This window comes from Tympanuchus pallidicinctus, unplaced genomic scaffold (genome assembly GCF_026119805.1).
Source record: "Tympanuchus pallidicinctus isolate F22 unplaced genomic scaffold, pur_lepc_1.0 scaffold4, whole genome shotgun sequence".
Lineage (NCBI taxonomy): Eukaryota > Metazoa > Chordata > Aves > Galliformes > Phasianidae > Tympanuchus > Tympanuchus pallidicinctus.
Window position 1 is genome coordinate 3,024,976 of NW_026294758.1, and position 19,225 is coordinate 3,044,200.

A 19,225-nucleotide genomic window follows, 5' to 3' on the forward strand; every position below is an offset into this window, starting at 1 on the left:
GCGCTCAGTGCTATGAACACATCTGTGTACTCACATCTGACCAAATGAAGAGCAAAAATGCATGTAATAAACGCGTAATATTTCTATCAATTATATTCAAATGCAGATCCCAAAAAGACACCAAAATGACGCAGTTTTTTGGAAACAACTTCTCTGAGGACAGATGGCGTAAAGCAGCATTAAAAAATGCTTTCTCTTTGCTTGGCAAACAGCGTTTTGAACATTCTGCAGCATTTTTCTTGCTGGCAGGACACTTAAAAGATGCAGTGGAGGTAATGAAGTAATGAACTTCTTTGTTATATTGTTCTAAACTTAACAATGAATCGAGTGTGAAAATATGTAAGAAACACTGCAATTTAAATGACCACTGAAAATTCCAGTTTGTTTGCGCTTTTACTCTCTCACCCCCCACCAGTGCATTAATGATATACAGATCTTTTCTTTACATCTTAGTTGTTATGCTGCTGATAATGAAGAGGTCCCATGGTTGATGCCTCTGTAATAATACTAGGAGGGCTATCTACCATAACTTCCTTTCAGATTCTCTGTTCTGCCACTTGTAGTACAATGTACATTTCCATTGCTACCCAAATTTCCATTGTTTCCAAATTAATTCCTAGTTCCTGCTTAATTTTTGGAATTGATATACGTATTTATGTCAGTTTGAACAGGTGAATATCACTTCCAGTCTACAGTTATTTTAACCAGAGAAGAAATTACAGTGTTTGTAATTATAACTGTACTTATTTTCTTTCAGGTCTGTCTTGAAAAACTGAATGACATTCAATTGGCTCTTGTAATTTCAAGACTTTATGAGTCAGAATTTGAAGTATCTAGTACTTATAAATCTGTACTACAGAAGAGAATTTTGGGAAGTGTGTTTTCTGGAAAGGAGAGCACAGGAAACATGTACAATGATCCTTTTCTGAGAAGTATGGGTTACTGGATTTTGGAAGACTACAGCAAGGCTCTTGACACTTTGATTAAACATTCTTTTGAAGATGAAGGAGGTAAGAATAAATGTTTTGGCTGTTAGGCTGGTTTTAACTATTTATGCATTTAAAGAGTATTTTCTTAGGTACAATCTAAATGTGGCTGGGGTGCTGCACCTGTTTGCTCACCACCAGGCATGACAAGCTGTATACCGTCTGGAAGATTCCTGGAACTTACAGAAGATAGTTTCCTGAGCCAGGTAATAGACAGCCCCACTAGGGGTGATGCAGTGGTGGCACCTGTTACTCGCCAATGGAAATGGACTGATTAGTGACATCAGAGTAGGATGCTGACTGTGCAGTGGTGGGACTCACACTCCTGAGGAATATGGGCAGGTAAAGAATAAAAAGAAGCATAATTCTAGGAAAGCCAGTTTCCAACTCCACAGGGAGTTAGTCAACAAAATCCCCTGGGAATCCGTCCTCAAGGACAAGGATTGTGTCCCCAGCGGAGTGGGGCTGGCAGATGTTTAAGGAAGATTTCCTTAGAGCACAAGAGCTCTCCATCCCCAGGTGCAGAAAGTCAGGAAAGGAGGACAAGAGACCAGTGTGGCTGAACTGAGATCTGCTGGTGAAACAAGAACAAGCAAGAACAAAATCCACAGTTTCTTCATCAGTGGAAGATGTGGCAGGGTAACCTGGGTGAAATATAGGGATAAAACAGGGATGCTGCTAGGCTGTACAGGGATGGAATCAGGAAGGACTTGGCAAAAGGTGCAAAGAAGGATAGGAAAGGTGTCTATAAGTACGTCAGCCGGAAAAGGCTAGTCCCATTAATTCCTGAGTTTAGTATTCTCAACATTAAATGTTTCAAGACAGTTAAAATGATAGCTGGCTTATATTCGGGTTAATGAGAGGAAGTTGATAAATGAGGACTCAGTCCCTAGAGCTGTGGAAATTGGTGTATAAACTGATTCCAGTAGGAGCACAATACTTCAAGATGATTTTGAGAGATGAGTGATACATTGTTCAGTTGTTTAGATCTTGGTCACATGCTTCTGTGTTAAATCGTTTTAAAATGGTACTTCTTTATCGATTTAGATAAATTTATCAATTTAGAGTCTTCCATGTGTTATTTTGCATTGTCGTCTTAATAGCTAATCTTTCTTACACCTGGTTCCTGTTATCTGTAGTTTTATTGTCATAACTTCTCATAGCAGAAACAAGTATATTATCTCAGCTAATATAGGACAATTCACAACTCTTTTTTTTCTGTACTGGTTGCTCCTTATATTTCAGTGTTTTCCTAAAATCTTTTCATACATGGTGCAAGTTGGTAACTGAATTATATAAGCTTGTTGTGGTTTTGAACATGAAATCTGTAGAGGCTTCATTCATGCATCGTTAATTTATTGAATGCAGTACTGATATGAATATATGTAAGTGTTATGGATTCCCTGTTGGGATTCCTTTAAGTTGCATTTTGTTGAGAAGCACACAAATTAAAAATGCTAATCCAAAACTTGCTAAAGGATGTTAAGTTAAAAAAAAATTCTTAGGAAGCTGGAGGATCTTAATGTCTCTTAGTACTGGAAGCTTTGGAAATTGAAGCTATCAGCAAGAATGTGTTCTCCTTTAACTGCAGGAGAACAGGCCTACTTCCAAGGAAAATAAATGAATACTTATTATATACTCTCACTCAGTCTTCTGTCTTTAGCGGTGATTAAATTTCCTCCCTACCTTCTCACATATTGAAATGATGATGATGAAAGATTACTTTAATGAAGTCAACAGCAGAATGAATATTAAGACCTAACAGTCTTCTGTTGAACTACAGACTTTTGAGATGTTATTTCTTACTGAACTGTAGATTTGTCCTCATGATGCAATATCTTTTCAGATGTAGGAGATGGCTCAGCAAGCTGTAATCCTGCAGTGTTTAACTTTTACAACTACTTAAGAACACATCCTCTCCTTCTGAGACGTCATTTTGGCTCTTCTGATGCCTCTTCCACACACATGTGCCTAACAGTGGAAAATGGATTAGCTGACAAAATCAACCTAGATGAAAGGCGACTTTTCTTCACCACTGCATATGCTCATTTAAAAGCTGGTTGTCCTATGTTGGCCTTAGAAGTGTTATCAAAGATGCCCAAGGTTGTCAAGAGGTCAAAGCCATTCTGTAGATCCCCCAGCTTAATGGATACTAGTAAAGATTTCTCACCGTCTTCTCCTCTTAAAGAGTTGGAAATAAAAGATGAGTCTTCCAGTATTGATTGGTCACAGCCAGCTTTGAATGATCTAGGGTCATCTTCAGACTGCTCATCAGGAAAACATTCGAGTTCAACTCTTTCATTTGACTGGAGCCAACCAAATATAGTATTCCAAGACGACGAAGGCTTGAAGCTACAGTTGGACAGTGATGAAGGTGATGAGAATGAAGATTCTTCCCTGGTAATGAAAGAACTAAAACCTCTGAAGAAAAATGAAAAGTCCTATGAAACAAGTTCTAGCTACACGGAATCTTTTAGTGTAGTTGATGAAAAAGATATTCTAAGTCCATCAGAAGATATAATTTCTGCACAGCTGAAGTTTAGAGCATGCCTGAAAATTCTTACGGTTGAGCTTCGTACGTTGTCCACTGGTTGTGAGGTAGATGGTGGAAAATTGAGGTATCAGCTTTATCAGTGGCTTGAAAGGGAAGTGATAGCTCTTCAAAAAACCTGTGATTATAGTGTTGAAATAGATGAAATGCAGTCTGGAATTAGCATGATGCCAGAGGAAGCTGCATTACATGGAAACACTGTAGACTTGACTGACCAGCAAAAAAACATGCTGCAGAAAGGAAACTTTCAGAAAAGACGTCAGTGGCTTCTGAAATACCAGTCTCTCCTACGAATGTTCCTTAGTTACTGTGTTCTCCATGGCTCTCACGGTGGTGGTTTGGCATCTGTCAGAATGGAGTTAATTCTGCTGTTGCAGGAATCTCAGCAGGTATGTGGGGAGTTTGATTTGTGAGTTCTCCACTTTGGGTTGGTTGTAGGTTTTTGAACATTTTGTATTTTAATTCAGATTTTCCTATTATAGCATATACCTGTTTTATTATAAATGTGACACTTTGCATTCTATAAGGTAGAGGTTTCCTGAAAAGCAAAATAAAACAAAACAGAAACTGTACTGCTGTGTGTGTTTAAGTGTGTTTCTCGCTTGTTTTTAGGAACAGTCAATACAGATACCATCCAGCCCTGTTCTAGAGCAAAGCTCCGTACCTCTCCTGTTTGCTTGCACAGCTAGTGCCAAAACAGTGGTGGCTAATCCACTGTTACATCTTGGCAACTTGACTCATGATATCTTACATGCCATAATAAACCTTGATTCACCGCCTCATCCAGATACACAGAATAATAAGGTGTGGGTCGTCTTTTTTTTTTCTTTATTTGTTATTTTCATTGACCAGTCTGCATGAATGTTTTTCTGACTGTATAAAAACTTCCTAATGTACCTTCCTGATATGTAACAAAATCATGGAACTTAAATATTTTATCCTGTAATACTAATGTTGGGCTGAAAGAGAGAGGCCCATCTACTTCAGTTACACTTTCACAACTAGATATTTGTCTGAGATAATATCTGTTATGGAAAACACCACCAGTGTCACTGTTGGCTTTACTAAATACAATCATAATTTCTGTTATTTTAATGGTAAGCTATCTTCAATCCTACACTTAAGTAAAATTAAATTTAGAAGTATAAAAATTGGTCTGCAGAGTGTAGAAAATTTTAAAGAAACATTTCCGTCAAGCAATATTTATTTCTCACAGTAAAATGTTATTTATTTAACTTTCCATAAGATTTCTAGTATAGTTAGGCTGAGAGTGGAGATAAGATCTGAAGTTTAGGTTAAACCTTTCCTGCCATTTTGTATGCATTAGGTTTTACTGTGGATATATAGAGAGTGCTCCAGAGATTGATTTCTTAGTTCCTATTCTGTGTCTGATTTCAGAGGATACAGTTAAATATCTGTTTTAATTTTTATGAATACTTAGGTGTGTCTTATGGTACATGAAATATGTATCAGTTATGAGGGAAAAAATTCATGTTCAGTATGATACTGAGTAAATTGTGTCTGAGAACTGTACAAATGTGTTCAACAACTAAGGTGCATTATAGTCTTCATTATGAAGCATGGCATCTTTAATTCTGAGCCAACATGCTGTCTTAGGGTGTAATCAAGCAATGCAGCTAAAATTGAGCTGTGACTGTGGGTAGTTTGGGTTATGTGAGTGCTTTCCAAAGTGAGTTGAAATTAATTTTGGTGAGGCCTTTGTTAGTGATTTTGCCTTCAGTGCTTGCATCTTCTACATGAGTGCCCCTTTTATAAACCTGTGTGCGTTAAATACAATGATACTAACCACAGTTTGTCTTGAGTGTGATACATGCTATAAAATTTTATCTTCCAGATATATGTAATGCATAACTTAGCAGCATCACTTTCGGCTTGCATCTACCAATGTCTTTGTGATGGCCACAGTTACAGGTAAGGTCTTTGAAAAAACACTTTTTAGAGAAAAGATTGATTCACTGTGATGATTGTGCAATACGCAGATCACGTGCAGGCAGTACTGACATCTGCCTATATTCAGTAAAGGCTATAACTTGAATAATTTTAAACCAAACAGGTGGATTTTTTTGTTTGTTGGTTTTAATATAACATTGTGTTTTACAGCTCATTTCAAGCAAATCAGTTTACTGGGACAGTTTATCAGACAGTGCTGTTAACTCAGCGCAATTCTCTAAGGTCAACGTTGGAAGAAACAGTGACTCCCAATACACCACCAGCTCAGTGGCCAGGTACGTCTTAGTTTCTTTCCTCTTCTGAAAAAATGTGGGGATGCACTGTAAGAGCATGTATATATGCTCTAGACTTTCTAATAGTATATATAACGAAATACTGGTAGAGGTGAGTTATTAAAGTTTATCTTCAGTTATTCCCTGCCTTGACTGATACTGCTTTCTCTTACTAAAAATTGCTAGCTGGGTCTTTTAGTGAAGAGCCAATAGAAGTACAGTAAACTGTTGTAGAGCACAGGCTCTGCTTTCTCTTGCTGCAGCCAGCTCTTCAGTCTCACTATTGTTCTGCTTTCTTATCTTTTCAAGCTATTTTCATATGTTTCTTTGTGCTCCACTTCAGATTGACTGCAGCTTTGGTCCAGCTATTGAGCTAACTCAAAATTGTTGAAAATGGGAAGTTTTTAACATATTATATTCTGCTGCAGCTCTGAAACCTGTTTAGCTCTTGCTGAGATGAAGCTACACTGGTCTCTGTGTGTAAGCTACATATAATTGATCTTACAAGCATCAGTTGACAACAGTAACTTCAATTTGAGCATAACCAAGAAATACATTTACATATCATAATTTTTGTTTTCCTAACAAAAATCTTTAAAGAAACATTCAAGAAATCTTTCTGAGAACCTCAAGCAGTTATTGTGTTTGGGTATTAGGCTACAGAATGCAGCAATACTAGGATGTCGCTGTCTCTTGGACTTTTCAGTCTCTTCTGAAGCAGAATTTTCAACATGTGCACATTCAGCTTTTGGGGTATTTTTGTATTTCAACAGGAATAACAGCTCTAGTACGTCTCTTGAATTCTGCTGGTGAGGAAGCTCAGCCAGGACTCACAGTCTTACTTTGTGAAATTCTAACTGCAGTTTATCTGAGTCTCTTCATCCATGGCCTAGCAACACATTCCAGCAGTGAGTTGTATAGAATTATGACTCATCCACTTAACAACAAAATGTGGTCTGCAATCTTTGGAGGAGGAGCTCATACACCTGTCAAAGGACAGCAGCAACTGAAGACAAAAACTGGTATGTCTTTTTTTGGAGGGGTAGGTGGGGGAGCTGGGTTTTTGTTGTTGGAAGATGTTTTTACTGCTGAAAGCTTAAGACTAATTTCATTAAAGTCTATGTTCAATAGTGATTAAATCTGCAAATTAAAATAATCTGAAATTCTTAACAGATATTCTGCAGAAGAGAGTGGGAAGCAGAAAAGCAGGTGTGGTATTTAGTGTTACTAGTTTTTAGTTAGTACAACTGCTGTAATATGATAGAGTTGCATTCATTTTAAATAGAAGATTTTCAATTCAATTAAAACCTAGTTTTTAATATTCATTTTAAAGCTTTCCAGTTCTGTCCTAACAATAATATATTCCCATCTTACAGACACAATGTGTTTTCTCTCTTTGGCAGGTAGGCACTTCCCAATGCCTAGCCCACATCAGGTAGTAGTGTTCTCCATGGAATGCGTGGGGTTTTCGAAATCCCTTACTACCTTCAGTACTCATAGTCCTACCAAGTCTGCAGGCAAGATAATAGATTTAGTACTAGGCCTCTACATGCAGTTTGCTATGTGTGGTTTTCTTTTTTTTTTTTTTTTTTTGCATATATAGAAAGAGAGAAAAACTTCTGTTTGCAAGCCATGACATCAAAATTTAAAGCCATGTTCTGTAATTTCAGCAGCAGTTCAATCAGGCCTTTTTATCAAGAAATTTGCTAGTGCTGTAGTACTTACTGTACTTCCTTTGAATTAAGTTTTGAATATTTTTTTCCCATGGTTTGAAATGATCAGAAGTGTTTCATATCTTTTAGAGAGCTGCTTGTTTTGCTTCATGAACATAAGCATTATTATGCATGTGGATTTCTAAGTTTTCATTCTAAACACTGCAAAGAAAAGGTGCCTTGCTTCTATTCAATTCTGACATTTTCAGAGCACTTTACTTTTAAATTCTTCAGGTTTAAATTCAGAAAACTATCCACAATGAATTTTTTAGGTTTTTTGTACACATTTCTGCTTTCTAACTCAATTGCTCATACTCCAACTATCATACAGATATCTAACATTAAAAGAAAACAACAAAGAAGGAATGCTTAATAAATATGAATTCTCTTGAAATATGGTGGCTTCTTACATCACATCTGAATATATATGCATTTATATATAATATACCTTGTAATATCTATAATATCTATAATTTATAATATCTATAACTTGTATTATAATTGTTGCTATTATACTACATATAAAAACACAAAACGTTCATCTGAGGAAAATGAATGTTTAAATACCAATTTCCAGATGTTTAGAAAAGTGCTTACAGGGTAGAGATTCTCATTTTCTATCTATCACAGTTTTCTCTGTGGCGTTTTGTTAAATATATTTGCCCAATCAGTATTGCATAATTAGAAGGTATATCTGGTTTTTGTTGGCAGTGTCTTAGGTGTTGATAACTGCTGAAGTTTGATAATGCTGTTGCTCCTGTCTTAAAATTAATCTATTTGTCTTAACCTAGTGAGATACTGAAGGCTACTTCTGTCCTGTCTGCAGCATATTTTTCTTACAAATGAATGATGACTGATTGCAGAATTAATAAAACTGTTGCTAGAAGAGACAAGAATCAAACATTGAAAACTTAATGAAATAATAATTGGCAGAGATGATCAAACACTTGTCAAGAGACCTAATAGGGCTGTGGAATCTTGGAGCTATTGAACACTTGGATAAACAGTGCTGTAAGCAGCTTGACCTAACCAGCTTTGTTTTGAACATGGGCCTCCAGAGGTCTGTTACAGCCTATGTGGTAGGTAATCGAGGGTTTGGTCATTTATTCTTCCTCTTTGAAGCAGAGGAGTCAGGTTATAATCAGCTATGTTTTTGTACCTTTACTGAAAATACGTGCTGGCACTCAGCAATGAACACTGAGTAGCATGTCATTTAGACGTGATACAGAGTTATGCACAACTAGAGCAGTTTTTATGTGTTCACTTTTAGATCTTTGTGACAGATTTTCACTTTCAAATGGAGATGAAAAGCCAAAAATTTTTGATGTTAAGAATTCTAATAGGTTAATAATACAAAATTGTCTGGTTATACAGTGTCCTGCATTGGCCCTTACTCCATTTCATCAATTCTGCTGCACTTCAATCTGAATGTGGTTGTCAATCTACAAATTTGAAACCTGTTTTAAGAGATAATAGTAATATGTAATAGTAATGTGTACATAATTGGCCAATAAAGTTGTCACTACGCTTGCTGCCCCTTGTTTAAGTTGATTTATGCGTACAGTCAGCTTCAGGATGTTTTCTTCCAATTAAATATATCTCATTGGGTTTTTTACTTCTATTTCTAGAACTTTTAAGATACTTCAGACACAAAGGAAACCAAATAATAGGTCTGTCTTCTATTTGGAATTAGTTTGTATGAAAAATTTGCTTCATTTCTTTCACAGTAAAGATCAGAAAAAGCAGTAACAGTTTGAATACTTGTGGAGTTTCTTCACATATACTTTTCAGCCACATTTCTTGTTCCTGTAGCAAATGATTTTGATCGTATTATATTAGCATCTGAGAATTTCTATTCCTATTTATGTATTAAAATAGTGGATATATCATGTTTTGTAAGGTGCAGCTAACATCTGAAAAATAATCCTATTGCTTTTGAAATCTTATTTTCCACGTAATTTTTCTTCAAAACTGCCTCAAAACATTGTGTAACTTAAGTCTATATAGAGATAGTAAGTTTTCTAAAATCCAGGAGTTTCCAAAAGAAAAGTTTTAATTTTTTTCTTTAGAAATTCATAGTTTAATTTCATATATTCAATTTTTCTATATTGTAAGAGTACACTAAATCTTTTTCCAAACTGAGTGTTTTGCAAGCACAATTGATAGAATTAAAGTAGCTATTTTAACTGTCAGAAATCTACTGACATGTGACTATTATAAGAAGTAATTTTCTCTGCTGATGATGCTAATGCTTTGAGCAATTAAAGTTGGAGTAGAAATGTGATTCCTGACTTCTTCTGTAGTTGTACTTCTATAGGAAAGAAGGGTAAACTCTTGATTTGCTGTGATAACTTGACTGACATACAGCACGTTTTGTGAAACAGGTTAATAACGAGGACGTGCAGATAAAAAATTTGTGCAGTTTGATTGTGATAGGATAAGAGAGAATGGCCTTTATGGGGAAATTCTTCCAGTGCAGTTGTGAATGCCCCATCCCTGGAGATGTTCAAGGCCAGTTTGGATAGGCACTGGGCAGCATGATCTAGTGGATGGCAATCTTGCCTGTGGTGAGGAGTTGGAACTACGTTGGCTTTGTGGTCTCATCCAACCAAGCCATACTGTGATCACATAATAAATTTATCAGCAGGTCACGGACAACGCTGAATGTCTTCAGTTTTATACTTTATATCTAGGAATGGCTTCATCTCAGAATAGGTAAAAAAATTACTCAAATTTTACTACCTTCCAGGTTATGTAAGGGCCTACAACACCCGTACTAAACTTGTAATTCAGAATTGCCTGTTATGTTGTTAGTAATGGAAATGTTGATCTGAATGTGTTTCATTCTGGCTAAGTAGTTGAGTCTGCAATATTAGGTTTGTTTTTATGCTGCTTTGGATTACTGAGTGTTTCATTATTTGTGTGGCTTTTTGTTCTGTTTGTTGTCTTGCTGTTTCTAACTTATTGTTTCTAACTTATTCAGCCACCTGTTAAAGCAGAAGTTTGTTGTGAAGTTTGCATTAAGATGGATGGCTACCTTAGATGATTATAACAGGAAAGGTCTACAAAATGTGTGTATGTCACACATCTCTTTATTGTGCCCATCAAAATTTTTTCAGACATTTGTGCTTACTGTTTATTGAAGTGCCCATATTTAAAGTGCCACATTATTTACATAATATCTTCAGAAATATCTGAGAGATTAATACATATTTGCTTTCAACTTTTCAATTAATTGTTATGCATAAAGTAGTGCAAAAATACAAAAAGGTATGCAGTCTTAAGTATGTGTACTAATTGTTATTTATTATTAATAATACAAAATGGCTTGATTATTATAATCCCGTAGAACTGTATAGGTATTGCTACTGTCAAGTGCTGATTCATTAATTTATCAACTTGGACTTACATGTCTGAAGTCATGTAGGCCAGAGCTGTTATCCTTGAGGAAGCAGAATATAATGGTGAGAATGTCAGAGCTTGTAACACTGCAAAGTGCAAATTTGTTCCTAGGTTTGAAGACAACAAAATTTATCACTGTAGATTATCACTAGCCTGCTCTTGAAGTTGACATTTCCAGCTTCCTAGAGAATTACAAGAATCTGCAAGTGGCTTTATGCTTAAGAAGATAGCGAAAGGATGGATACCAGTTTTCTTGCCAGTTCACCTTCTTTGGGTTTTAGCAGTGCTGATATTAGTTGTTGCTGCAGTCAAAGTTGATGCTTTTTTTTTTAAATACAGAGATGTTTCGATTTTAAGACTTGTTTTTTTTATAGTGTGCTGGGGTATTGATCCTTGATGCATGCACACAGTCTTTAATAAAGTGCAGTATCTCTGACTCGCACGTTAGATTAATTTTCAGATATTGAAAGAGATCTTCATCTTAGCTCTTCCTGGAGAGATGAAAAGGGGGTCTCATCGGCAACAGGTCTTCCGAATATCGTTTCACATGTTAGATCTTTGCAAAAGTAAAAGCATTTTACTTTTTGAATATAATCCAACTTTTTTGAAAATACACTTTATTTGTGGTGAAGATGAAGATAAATATTTCAAATCAAGAAAGCATTTGAATTATTTTTTGGTAGTATTGCACAAGAAATTTGAAAGCAGGTTTAATTGTGATCTGAAATTACAAATGTCAAAGACTTTTAATGACTATGTTAGTTTACTTAAATGCCTTTACAATGCAAAGAAATGAGGAAAAAGGAAGATTGGCATCAGTTCTAAGTTTTTCTAGCCATTAGGATGGTTGTAATTCATTTTCCTTAAATATTCCAATGAGCAGCCAGTAGTAGTCTTAAAAATATGAAGAATTATCCTACAGAGTGGAAAGAACACTGTTCTAAAGTAAAGCATTCACTTTTTGGAGTCCACATTGAAAAACAGCCTGCAAGCGTGTACTTTTTTATTTCTATAGCATGCAACACTTGCTCCTTATCTTTATGCCAAATGAGTTTTTCTTTTTTTTTTTTTTAAAGCAATTGCTAATATTTCATACATAGTAATGCATGTACGTGCTCTTTGTCAGCTGATGAGCTTTTTTAAATAATGGTATGAAAATGCATTGTACTGCAGTTGTTATGCTTCCTTTTAATACAGGTAAGTGGATTTCAAATAATATCTCTTACAAGATGGTACAGTACAGTATACTAGGATCACACAGGCTGTTAAAATACACCACAGTATCAAGTTGGTGCTGAATAATGCCTTCAGCTTTTGTTAGGCAGTGTATGGTACATAAGTTATTTTAGACTTACGCTGAAGCTATTTTTAAATTGTCTTGAATCTTACTTTCCTCGAAGTTGGTTTAGTTTCTATTACCTTAAGTTTCATATCTGGAATATTTAACTGATCCTAAAAGAGCAATTATTTTTCTCCATTGTGCAAGACATTGTTTTGTAGTGATTGGAGTACCCATTATAGTTTTGAAGGAATTAATCTTTCAGGCATGTATCAAGACTCTGAAGTCCCCTTTGGGGGAAAAAAAAATTAAAACAAAACAAAAGGAATAGGAAATAGATGTTGTTTTGTTGGTTTTTGTTTGTTTGTTTGTTTGTTTGTTTTGTTTGTAATAGCTTCTTCCAGACATGCAGAGGGATGTTTATGAGCTATCTCCAACATTATTAACAGGAGGAAGTAATTTTAGAAGCTTCTATAGAAATTAGTATTACGACTCTAGAAAGCAGAAGGGAATAATAAAGGAAGTTACTACATCAAGCACCATTTATGGTTGTGATGTTCATTTTAGCATATCCTAGGAAACAAGTCTGGTCCAACATGTTGATGCTTGTAGTCAGTGATAAGGATTTCTGATCACCCTGACAGCTTTTTAATCCTTGTGTGTGTCCAGACTTTGTTCTAGGCAGTTGAACAAGAAATAAACTGAAGTGGGAGGAAGTGAATGGGTGCCTAAGTGCTGTGGTTCTTCTCAGTGATATTATAATTTTTAAATCTTACCTGGAAAAAAGAGATTTAGAAATGCTTATGGAAAAGATAAATGTTTAATGTCCATTAAATAGATGTTGAAAGTTTGGGGAACTTCAGAAGGCAGTTCAAAAATTATCTCTCTCCATCGTAATATTTTAACTTTCTCCATGTAATCAAAAATTAAAAGCAAAATTTACAAGTAGGAAATGGATTTGAGTCCATTTTATCTCTAACTGAAGATGAATGAAGGCCTCCTTGTTACATCTCCATGATTCTCTCTCCTGCCTTTCTCTAGTTATGTTTTTTAGAGCCAGAACACTTAATTGCCCAAAGCCACTGACAGCCTGTAACATTCTTTTTCTATCAAATAAACTGAAAACAATTCACCTACCAAGAAGCAGAATGATTTCATGTTATTAGATGGTTTTGTTGGCTTCTTTTTAAGCAAGCTATTACTACTAATGTGTTTTTTGAAGTTGGTCTTGCTATTAAGAAGTAGGAAGACTGAAACAAAACTTGTTCGCTTATTTCTGGTAAACTGGGTTAACATTTCTGTGATAGTCTGCATAAGCTGTTGCTTTGAGTACTGCAGTCTTTGAGAATGAAGGTCTCTGACAAAATATCTCTTAGATGCTGCTTATTATGATTAAAGTAAATCTTACAGAATTGAAATTTGGACTAGAAATTGCAAGCTTAAGCATTTTCACTACTGATTCTGAAAGACAAAATTATTGCCGTTAAAAAAAAAAACAGACAACTAGCAGACAACAACAAAAAATTCTGCATAGATCAATATTGAGCAGTATATACTGAGTTAATCTATTTTTGCATTATGACCTGAGCCATTATGTTTGTCATCTTTGCTGAAGGTTAAAAGCTTCATAATCTGCTGTGCTGTATTTTTTGTACTGTGGGCTGTCCCTTTCTGGCATTCTAGTTTTTCATTAGTTGTGCGTGTTTGAGGATTGGCATTATCTATGCTCATTTGCTACAGAAATAAAGTAACTTCTGAAGGCTTTTGTAATGAGGGAGCTTTCTTCTTTCTGTTAAGAAGCCCTACTAAAAGTGGCAGGTGGAGAACACAGTTCTAAGCAGTTTGCTTTCTTCCCCTTTAGATGATGGAGAGAAACAGCAAAAATGTTTCAAGCTTTCATCAACAACCTCTCCGAAAGAGAGTTCTCGGGCAGCTGCCGTGCCATGGTTAGACCAAGAATCTCCATCTTACAAAGAAAGATTTATTCCTCCTGAGCTTAGTATTTGGGATTATTTCATTGCCAAGGTAATTGTTTGCTATTTCAAAAGTCTTATATTGCTCCTGTGATAGTATTTTCTGCTTAGTCTTTATCCCAGGTGCCAATTTAAATGTGTAGTAAAAGCCACCTATTGTTACTACTTGTGACTTTAATACTGTTGTGACATCAGTTTTTTCTCATACTGTGTTATGAACAAAAGTAACGTTGCTATAGAGTACAAATGTGTAAGGAAATGTGAGTTAGCTGTTCAGAATGGAAATGTGACAATCACAAACTGCAGAATGATTAAGATTGGCAGGGACCTCTGGATCCATCTGGTCCAACGAAGCAGGGACACGTACAGCATGATGCCTTGGACCACATCTAGGCAGCTTTTGAAAATCTTCAAGGAGGGAGTCTCCTTTGCCTCTATGGGCCACCCCTGATCTTGCTTCATCGCTTGCACAGTGAAAAAGTGCTTTCTGGTGTTCAGGCAGAACATCCTGTGTTCCAGTTTTTGCCCACTGCCACTTGTCCTGGGTTTAGATGCCACTGGCTCCATCCTTTTTGCACCTTTCTGTCAGGTATTCCTGACAGATATTATAGAGTATTCCTAGGGTATTATAGATGCAGCAGATCTCCCCTGAGTCTTCTCTTCTCCGGACTGAATAGTCCATGCTCTCTCAGCCTTCCATCATGGAAGAGATGCTTAAGCCTCTTGATCATCTTTGTGGCACTTTCTGTTATCTCCATGGGTGAAATGGACTTGTTTACTTAATAGAAGTCAAGTTACATTGCCTTGCGTTATGTCTGCTATCTGAGGTCTTTCTGTGTAGAAACCTACATAACAGTATGACTCATTTCTGTTAGCTGTATTAGCAAAATAAATATATTAGCCGTGCTTTAGGAAGAAGGGCCAATAAGAAATCACAAATACCAAATAACACACTGAGGTACTGGGCTTGTCCTAAGTATTGAAATCTGTAAGCAGAGGATAGGATGTTTTTATGTAGAATAAGATGGCATACTTGCTATTTTATAAAATATTAAATGTTACAGTGATTTATTTTTAAAAACATAGTGTAAAACTAAATGTTGGCTGGGAGATACTTAAAGAACATTGTGTATTTTTAGCCTTTTCTTCCATCACAAAGTAGAGTGGAGTATGACTCAGAAGAGAGTCAAGAAAGTGGTGAAGATGATGATGATATTGATGGAGACGCGTTTGCAGCAAATTCAAATAATCAAGAGCATTTGAATGCTAATTCATACAGGTGAATAGCTTTTTTGGAATGTAAGTTGCTTTACAGTGATTAAATATGCATTTTTGGCCATTTGTTGTTAAGAGCATACACCTGTTACTTGGTATTTTCTGGGAGTGTGTTATATAAGTCAATTTTTCAGTGATTAGTTTACTACCTAATACATTGTATAGTGGCCTTTAAATTCAAAATATGTATAATATCCTAAAACATTGTGATTATGCATAGTTTATTGTAAGGATATAAGGCTTTGAGAAATCCTAACTATTAATGCATTGAAAAAATTCCTATCAGTAAATGACTTTTTAGTGTTTTCTTACTAGTTGGTCACTGATGCGATTGGCAATGGTTCAACTGGTACTTAACAACTTGAAGATTTTCTACCCTTTGGCTGGACACGATCTTTCAGGTAAGCAGTAATAAGCAGCAGTCGTCTTTTTATATTTAATATTAGTTATGTGTTGAGTATTAAATATGTTCTATTTTTAGTCTAAAAGTTCTTATTTTTTTTTCACAGTCTCTGATTAAATTGTTTTGATACTTCCTGTCATGATGTTATATATGGGTGAAAAAGGGAGCTCAGTGTTTAGCAGGAATCTGTGCATATTTGTTCTTTTCTATGCCTCTTAGTCATACAAAGTGCTTACAATATTTTTCTTGGTGGAAAAGTTAATTTTTTTGTAATTCAAGTTGCATAATTTCTACTCCTTGTTTAATTTATATTAGCCTTGGGGAAGGCTATACTTTATCTAGCAGTGTTATCACAAAGTTATTTTTTTATACCTGGAAACATCAGAATGAGCTTTCAGTAAAGACTGCTTTTGGACATACTTGAAATAAGCTTAAGTATTCAGCTATGGATTGTCTATATAAAGCTTGTAAAGGAGCATTACGTTTTTCATTATTGTTTGCTCATCTGTCTAGAGCTTCCAGTTAGCTCACCAGTATGCCATGCAGTTCTGAAAACACTACAGCGCTGGGAACAAGTTCTTCTCCGACGCCTTGAGCTATATGGTGGTCCACCTCAACATTATATTTCAGTTCATGCTTCTGAGGATGCCCTAGCTGCTGGTCCTGCATTGCTTCGCCATAAAACTTTGCTTGAGCCTGCAAACACTCCATTCAGGCAAGGCTAACTTTTATAAATGCTGAGTGATGTAGTAAACATGAACCAAATATTACGTAGTCAGTGCATGTGACTCAACTTCAGTGGCAGTGTCATGCTAATTTCTGCATCTGCTGTAATCCCTTCTGAAATTATGGGTACAAATCAGAATCTATGCAAGCCTGATCCAACACAAGCATAGAAAAAGCAGGCAGAGTTTCTAATTTTCTTTTCTAACTAGTTACTATGTAGAATAACTATGATTAACATTAAAATAAGGAACACCAAGTTTGCCCTGAGAGATGGTTGTTACAGATGAACGACAATTAAAATTTAATTCAATTACTAAATAATTGTCCTACCATTGGAAGGAATAAAATTATCAGTATCTTCTAGGTTTAAATAAATGTTTATTATAATTGTGTAGTTGTATAGCCCATATGCAATATATTCTGTCAGAAGACTGTTCTCAGTTTCTTGAATAGTCTCTTTCTATATAGATCCCTGCTGCCTCAATTTTACTTTCACCTTTATTTTCAGAATTGACATTCTGGTTGTTTATTGTGGAGCACTTGCTGCTTGTCTGAAGCTTCACTTCAGTGACTCGAGTTGATGTGCTCTCTGGCATTATTTTAAAATCATGATTTAAGCTTACTGAAGGCTTCATGGGCTTGGCCTGCCATAAGCAACTCTATTTGTATTTACAAGTTTTACTTTGCTGTACAGTTTCCAGAGATGAACATCGTGTTTGAAGACAGATCAGAGTTACAATCCTTCTGATTTTCTTTTTTAACTAAAACATCATGGGCCTTTCAGGTTATTAATATATTCCTAGAGCAGTGTTGGTCGTTCATTGTTCTTGTATTAGAAACACTAATTGTCAATAAACAGAAAGGATCCGTATTACGAAGAATAGAGTGGAATTATCGCGATGTCTCAAGAATAAACAAGATGTGAATATTTATTTTAACTTTGCTCTGTAGATCTAACAGTCATGTTGCCTTGTCTGTGAAGAGGCTCTGGCAGTACTTGGTTAAACAGGAAGAAGTCCAGGAAACCTTTATCAGAAATATTTTTACAAAGAGGCGATGCTTAAATGAGGTTGGTATGGCATTTAGGGTATGCAGTATTTTTTAGGTTAATTTACAAGGTTTTAGTGAACTTATCTGGCTGGCCTGGGTGCTTTCTGGAGCATTAATGAATGCTTGACTATGACTCTAAATCTGCAGCATTTCTTACTACAAGATGTTTCTATTGTTTCAATGAAAACAGTAACAATCGATCTTTGATTGTATACTGACTGTGAAAGTACCTTCTTTGGTAGGTTAAACAGTAAGAATTTAAGGATTTCCTTGGTACCTAGCATATTATGTCTTACCTTTACTCTTCCTTCTCTTGTTCTTTCCTTGGTGAAGTCATTAGAGGACCATAGTGACACCTTGAAAAACTCTGTGGTGGAGGAGCCCATCGTCAATAAGGTACAAAGGCCCAATGCTCAAATTAATTAGACCATACACTGTTACAAAATCTTTCCTTTTCAAAATAGTGCTGGTATGCCTTAAAACAAATTACTGACACAGCAAAAGAACTGAAGAAATCTGTTTTAAAAGAGATTGAATTGTACTGGTTATCTTAAATTTGGTTTCTAATGAGCTTTATATTGTAAAAAGCAAGATGAAACAACCAAGTAAGAACAGTACATATTATTAAATTACATAGCTATGTCAAATGAAGTGCTGAGGTTGTGAATTTTCCAAGTGACTTGAAAAATTCCATAGCAGTGTGGGAAGGAGTACACAGTTTTTATCTGTGGCTAGGTAACTCAGAAGCAACAATGGTAAACTGGAAATTAAACCTTATCTATTAGCATAATCATAGTTTGAGAACTTCTGATGAGTCTTAGTTTCAAGATGGCAATAAATGAGCCCATTTAAGTTTCCTTGAAGACAAGCGCGAGAGACTAAGAAGTTATAATACTGTGCCTTCAAATACCATTAGAATACTGTGTTCTTAAGGTTTTCTCATAGAAAAAAACAGTGACAACAAAAATGAGAACATCCTGTGATGTCCTTAGGCTGTCTTGTTATGATTGTTTATACGGTAAAACAGCGTAAGTAAGCAAATCATTGCAACTGAAAGAGAACTGCATTTTTTGAAAATATGCTCACTACATAAAACAGGTTTTTGGACCTGTTTATAACTGCAGTTTTGTGTGATTTTATGTATGTAAGACGACCAGAATATTGATTTTTATTTCTTATTATGAGATATACTGCTGTATGGTATAAAACAGCTACTGCTCTCTCTGAAACCTTGGAAAAGATTATTTGCAGTTCTTTGACAGCACTGTCTTCTACTGTTTTTCAAATGAAATATCCAAGAGTAAATCTTTTTAAGATCAGTGAAGAAAGAAAATGAGTAGTAAGTAGTTCTGAAATAATTCTGTTTCTTTTTGGAGAAAGTACAAAGTCTTATGTTAGTGATTGAGGCTTGCATTTTTGTTACCACCTCTCCGTTTGTGTTTGGCATTACCTTTTTAACTTTTTACTAAAACAGCCATCGGTTATCACTTGACACCTCCAAGTGTTCGAGCCTCACAGGTTTTCAGCATCCCTGAAAAACCTGAGTATGAACATGGTATTTTACTTATGTTAAGTCTTTTTAGTATTGCTTTGGGAATCTCAGTGTGGAAATAGGAAGCTAAATT

At 35.5% G+C, this 19,225-nt stretch overlaps 1 protein-coding gene across 2 annotated transcripts in view; it reads left to right on the forward strand.

The window, feature by feature from the left end:
* DMXL1 (Dmx like 1) overlaps positions 1–19,225 on the forward strand; it is a 71,481-nt gene that overhangs the window by 39,333 nt on the left and 12,923 nt on the right. The window contains exons 22-35 of one of the 2 annotated variants that reach the window (XM_052700583.1): positions 107–272; positions 758–1,010; positions 2,833–3,926; positions 4,150–4,341; positions 5,393–5,469; positions 5,659–5,783; positions 6,554–6,802; positions 7,184–7,297; positions 14,035–14,198; positions 15,286–15,425; positions 15,737–15,822; positions 16,338–16,539; positions 17,502–17,619; positions 17,934–17,996. In XM_052700583.1, the coding sequence (XP_052556543.1) occupies positions 107–272; positions 758–1,010; positions 2,833–3,926; positions 4,150–4,341; positions 5,393–5,469; positions 5,659–5,783; positions 6,554–6,802; positions 7,184–7,297; positions 14,035–14,198; positions 15,286–15,425; positions 15,737–15,822; positions 16,338–16,539; positions 17,502–17,619; positions 17,934–17,996 (3,043 nt within the window). The remainder of the gene's footprint in view (positions 1–106; positions 273–757; positions 1,011–2,832; positions 3,927–4,149; positions 4,342–5,392; positions 5,470–5,658; positions 5,784–6,553; positions 6,803–7,183; positions 7,298–14,034; positions 14,199–15,285; positions 15,426–15,736; positions 15,823–16,337; positions 16,540–17,501; positions 17,620–17,933; positions 17,997–19,225) is intronic. The other variant, XM_052700584.1, reaches the window with a different exon arrangement.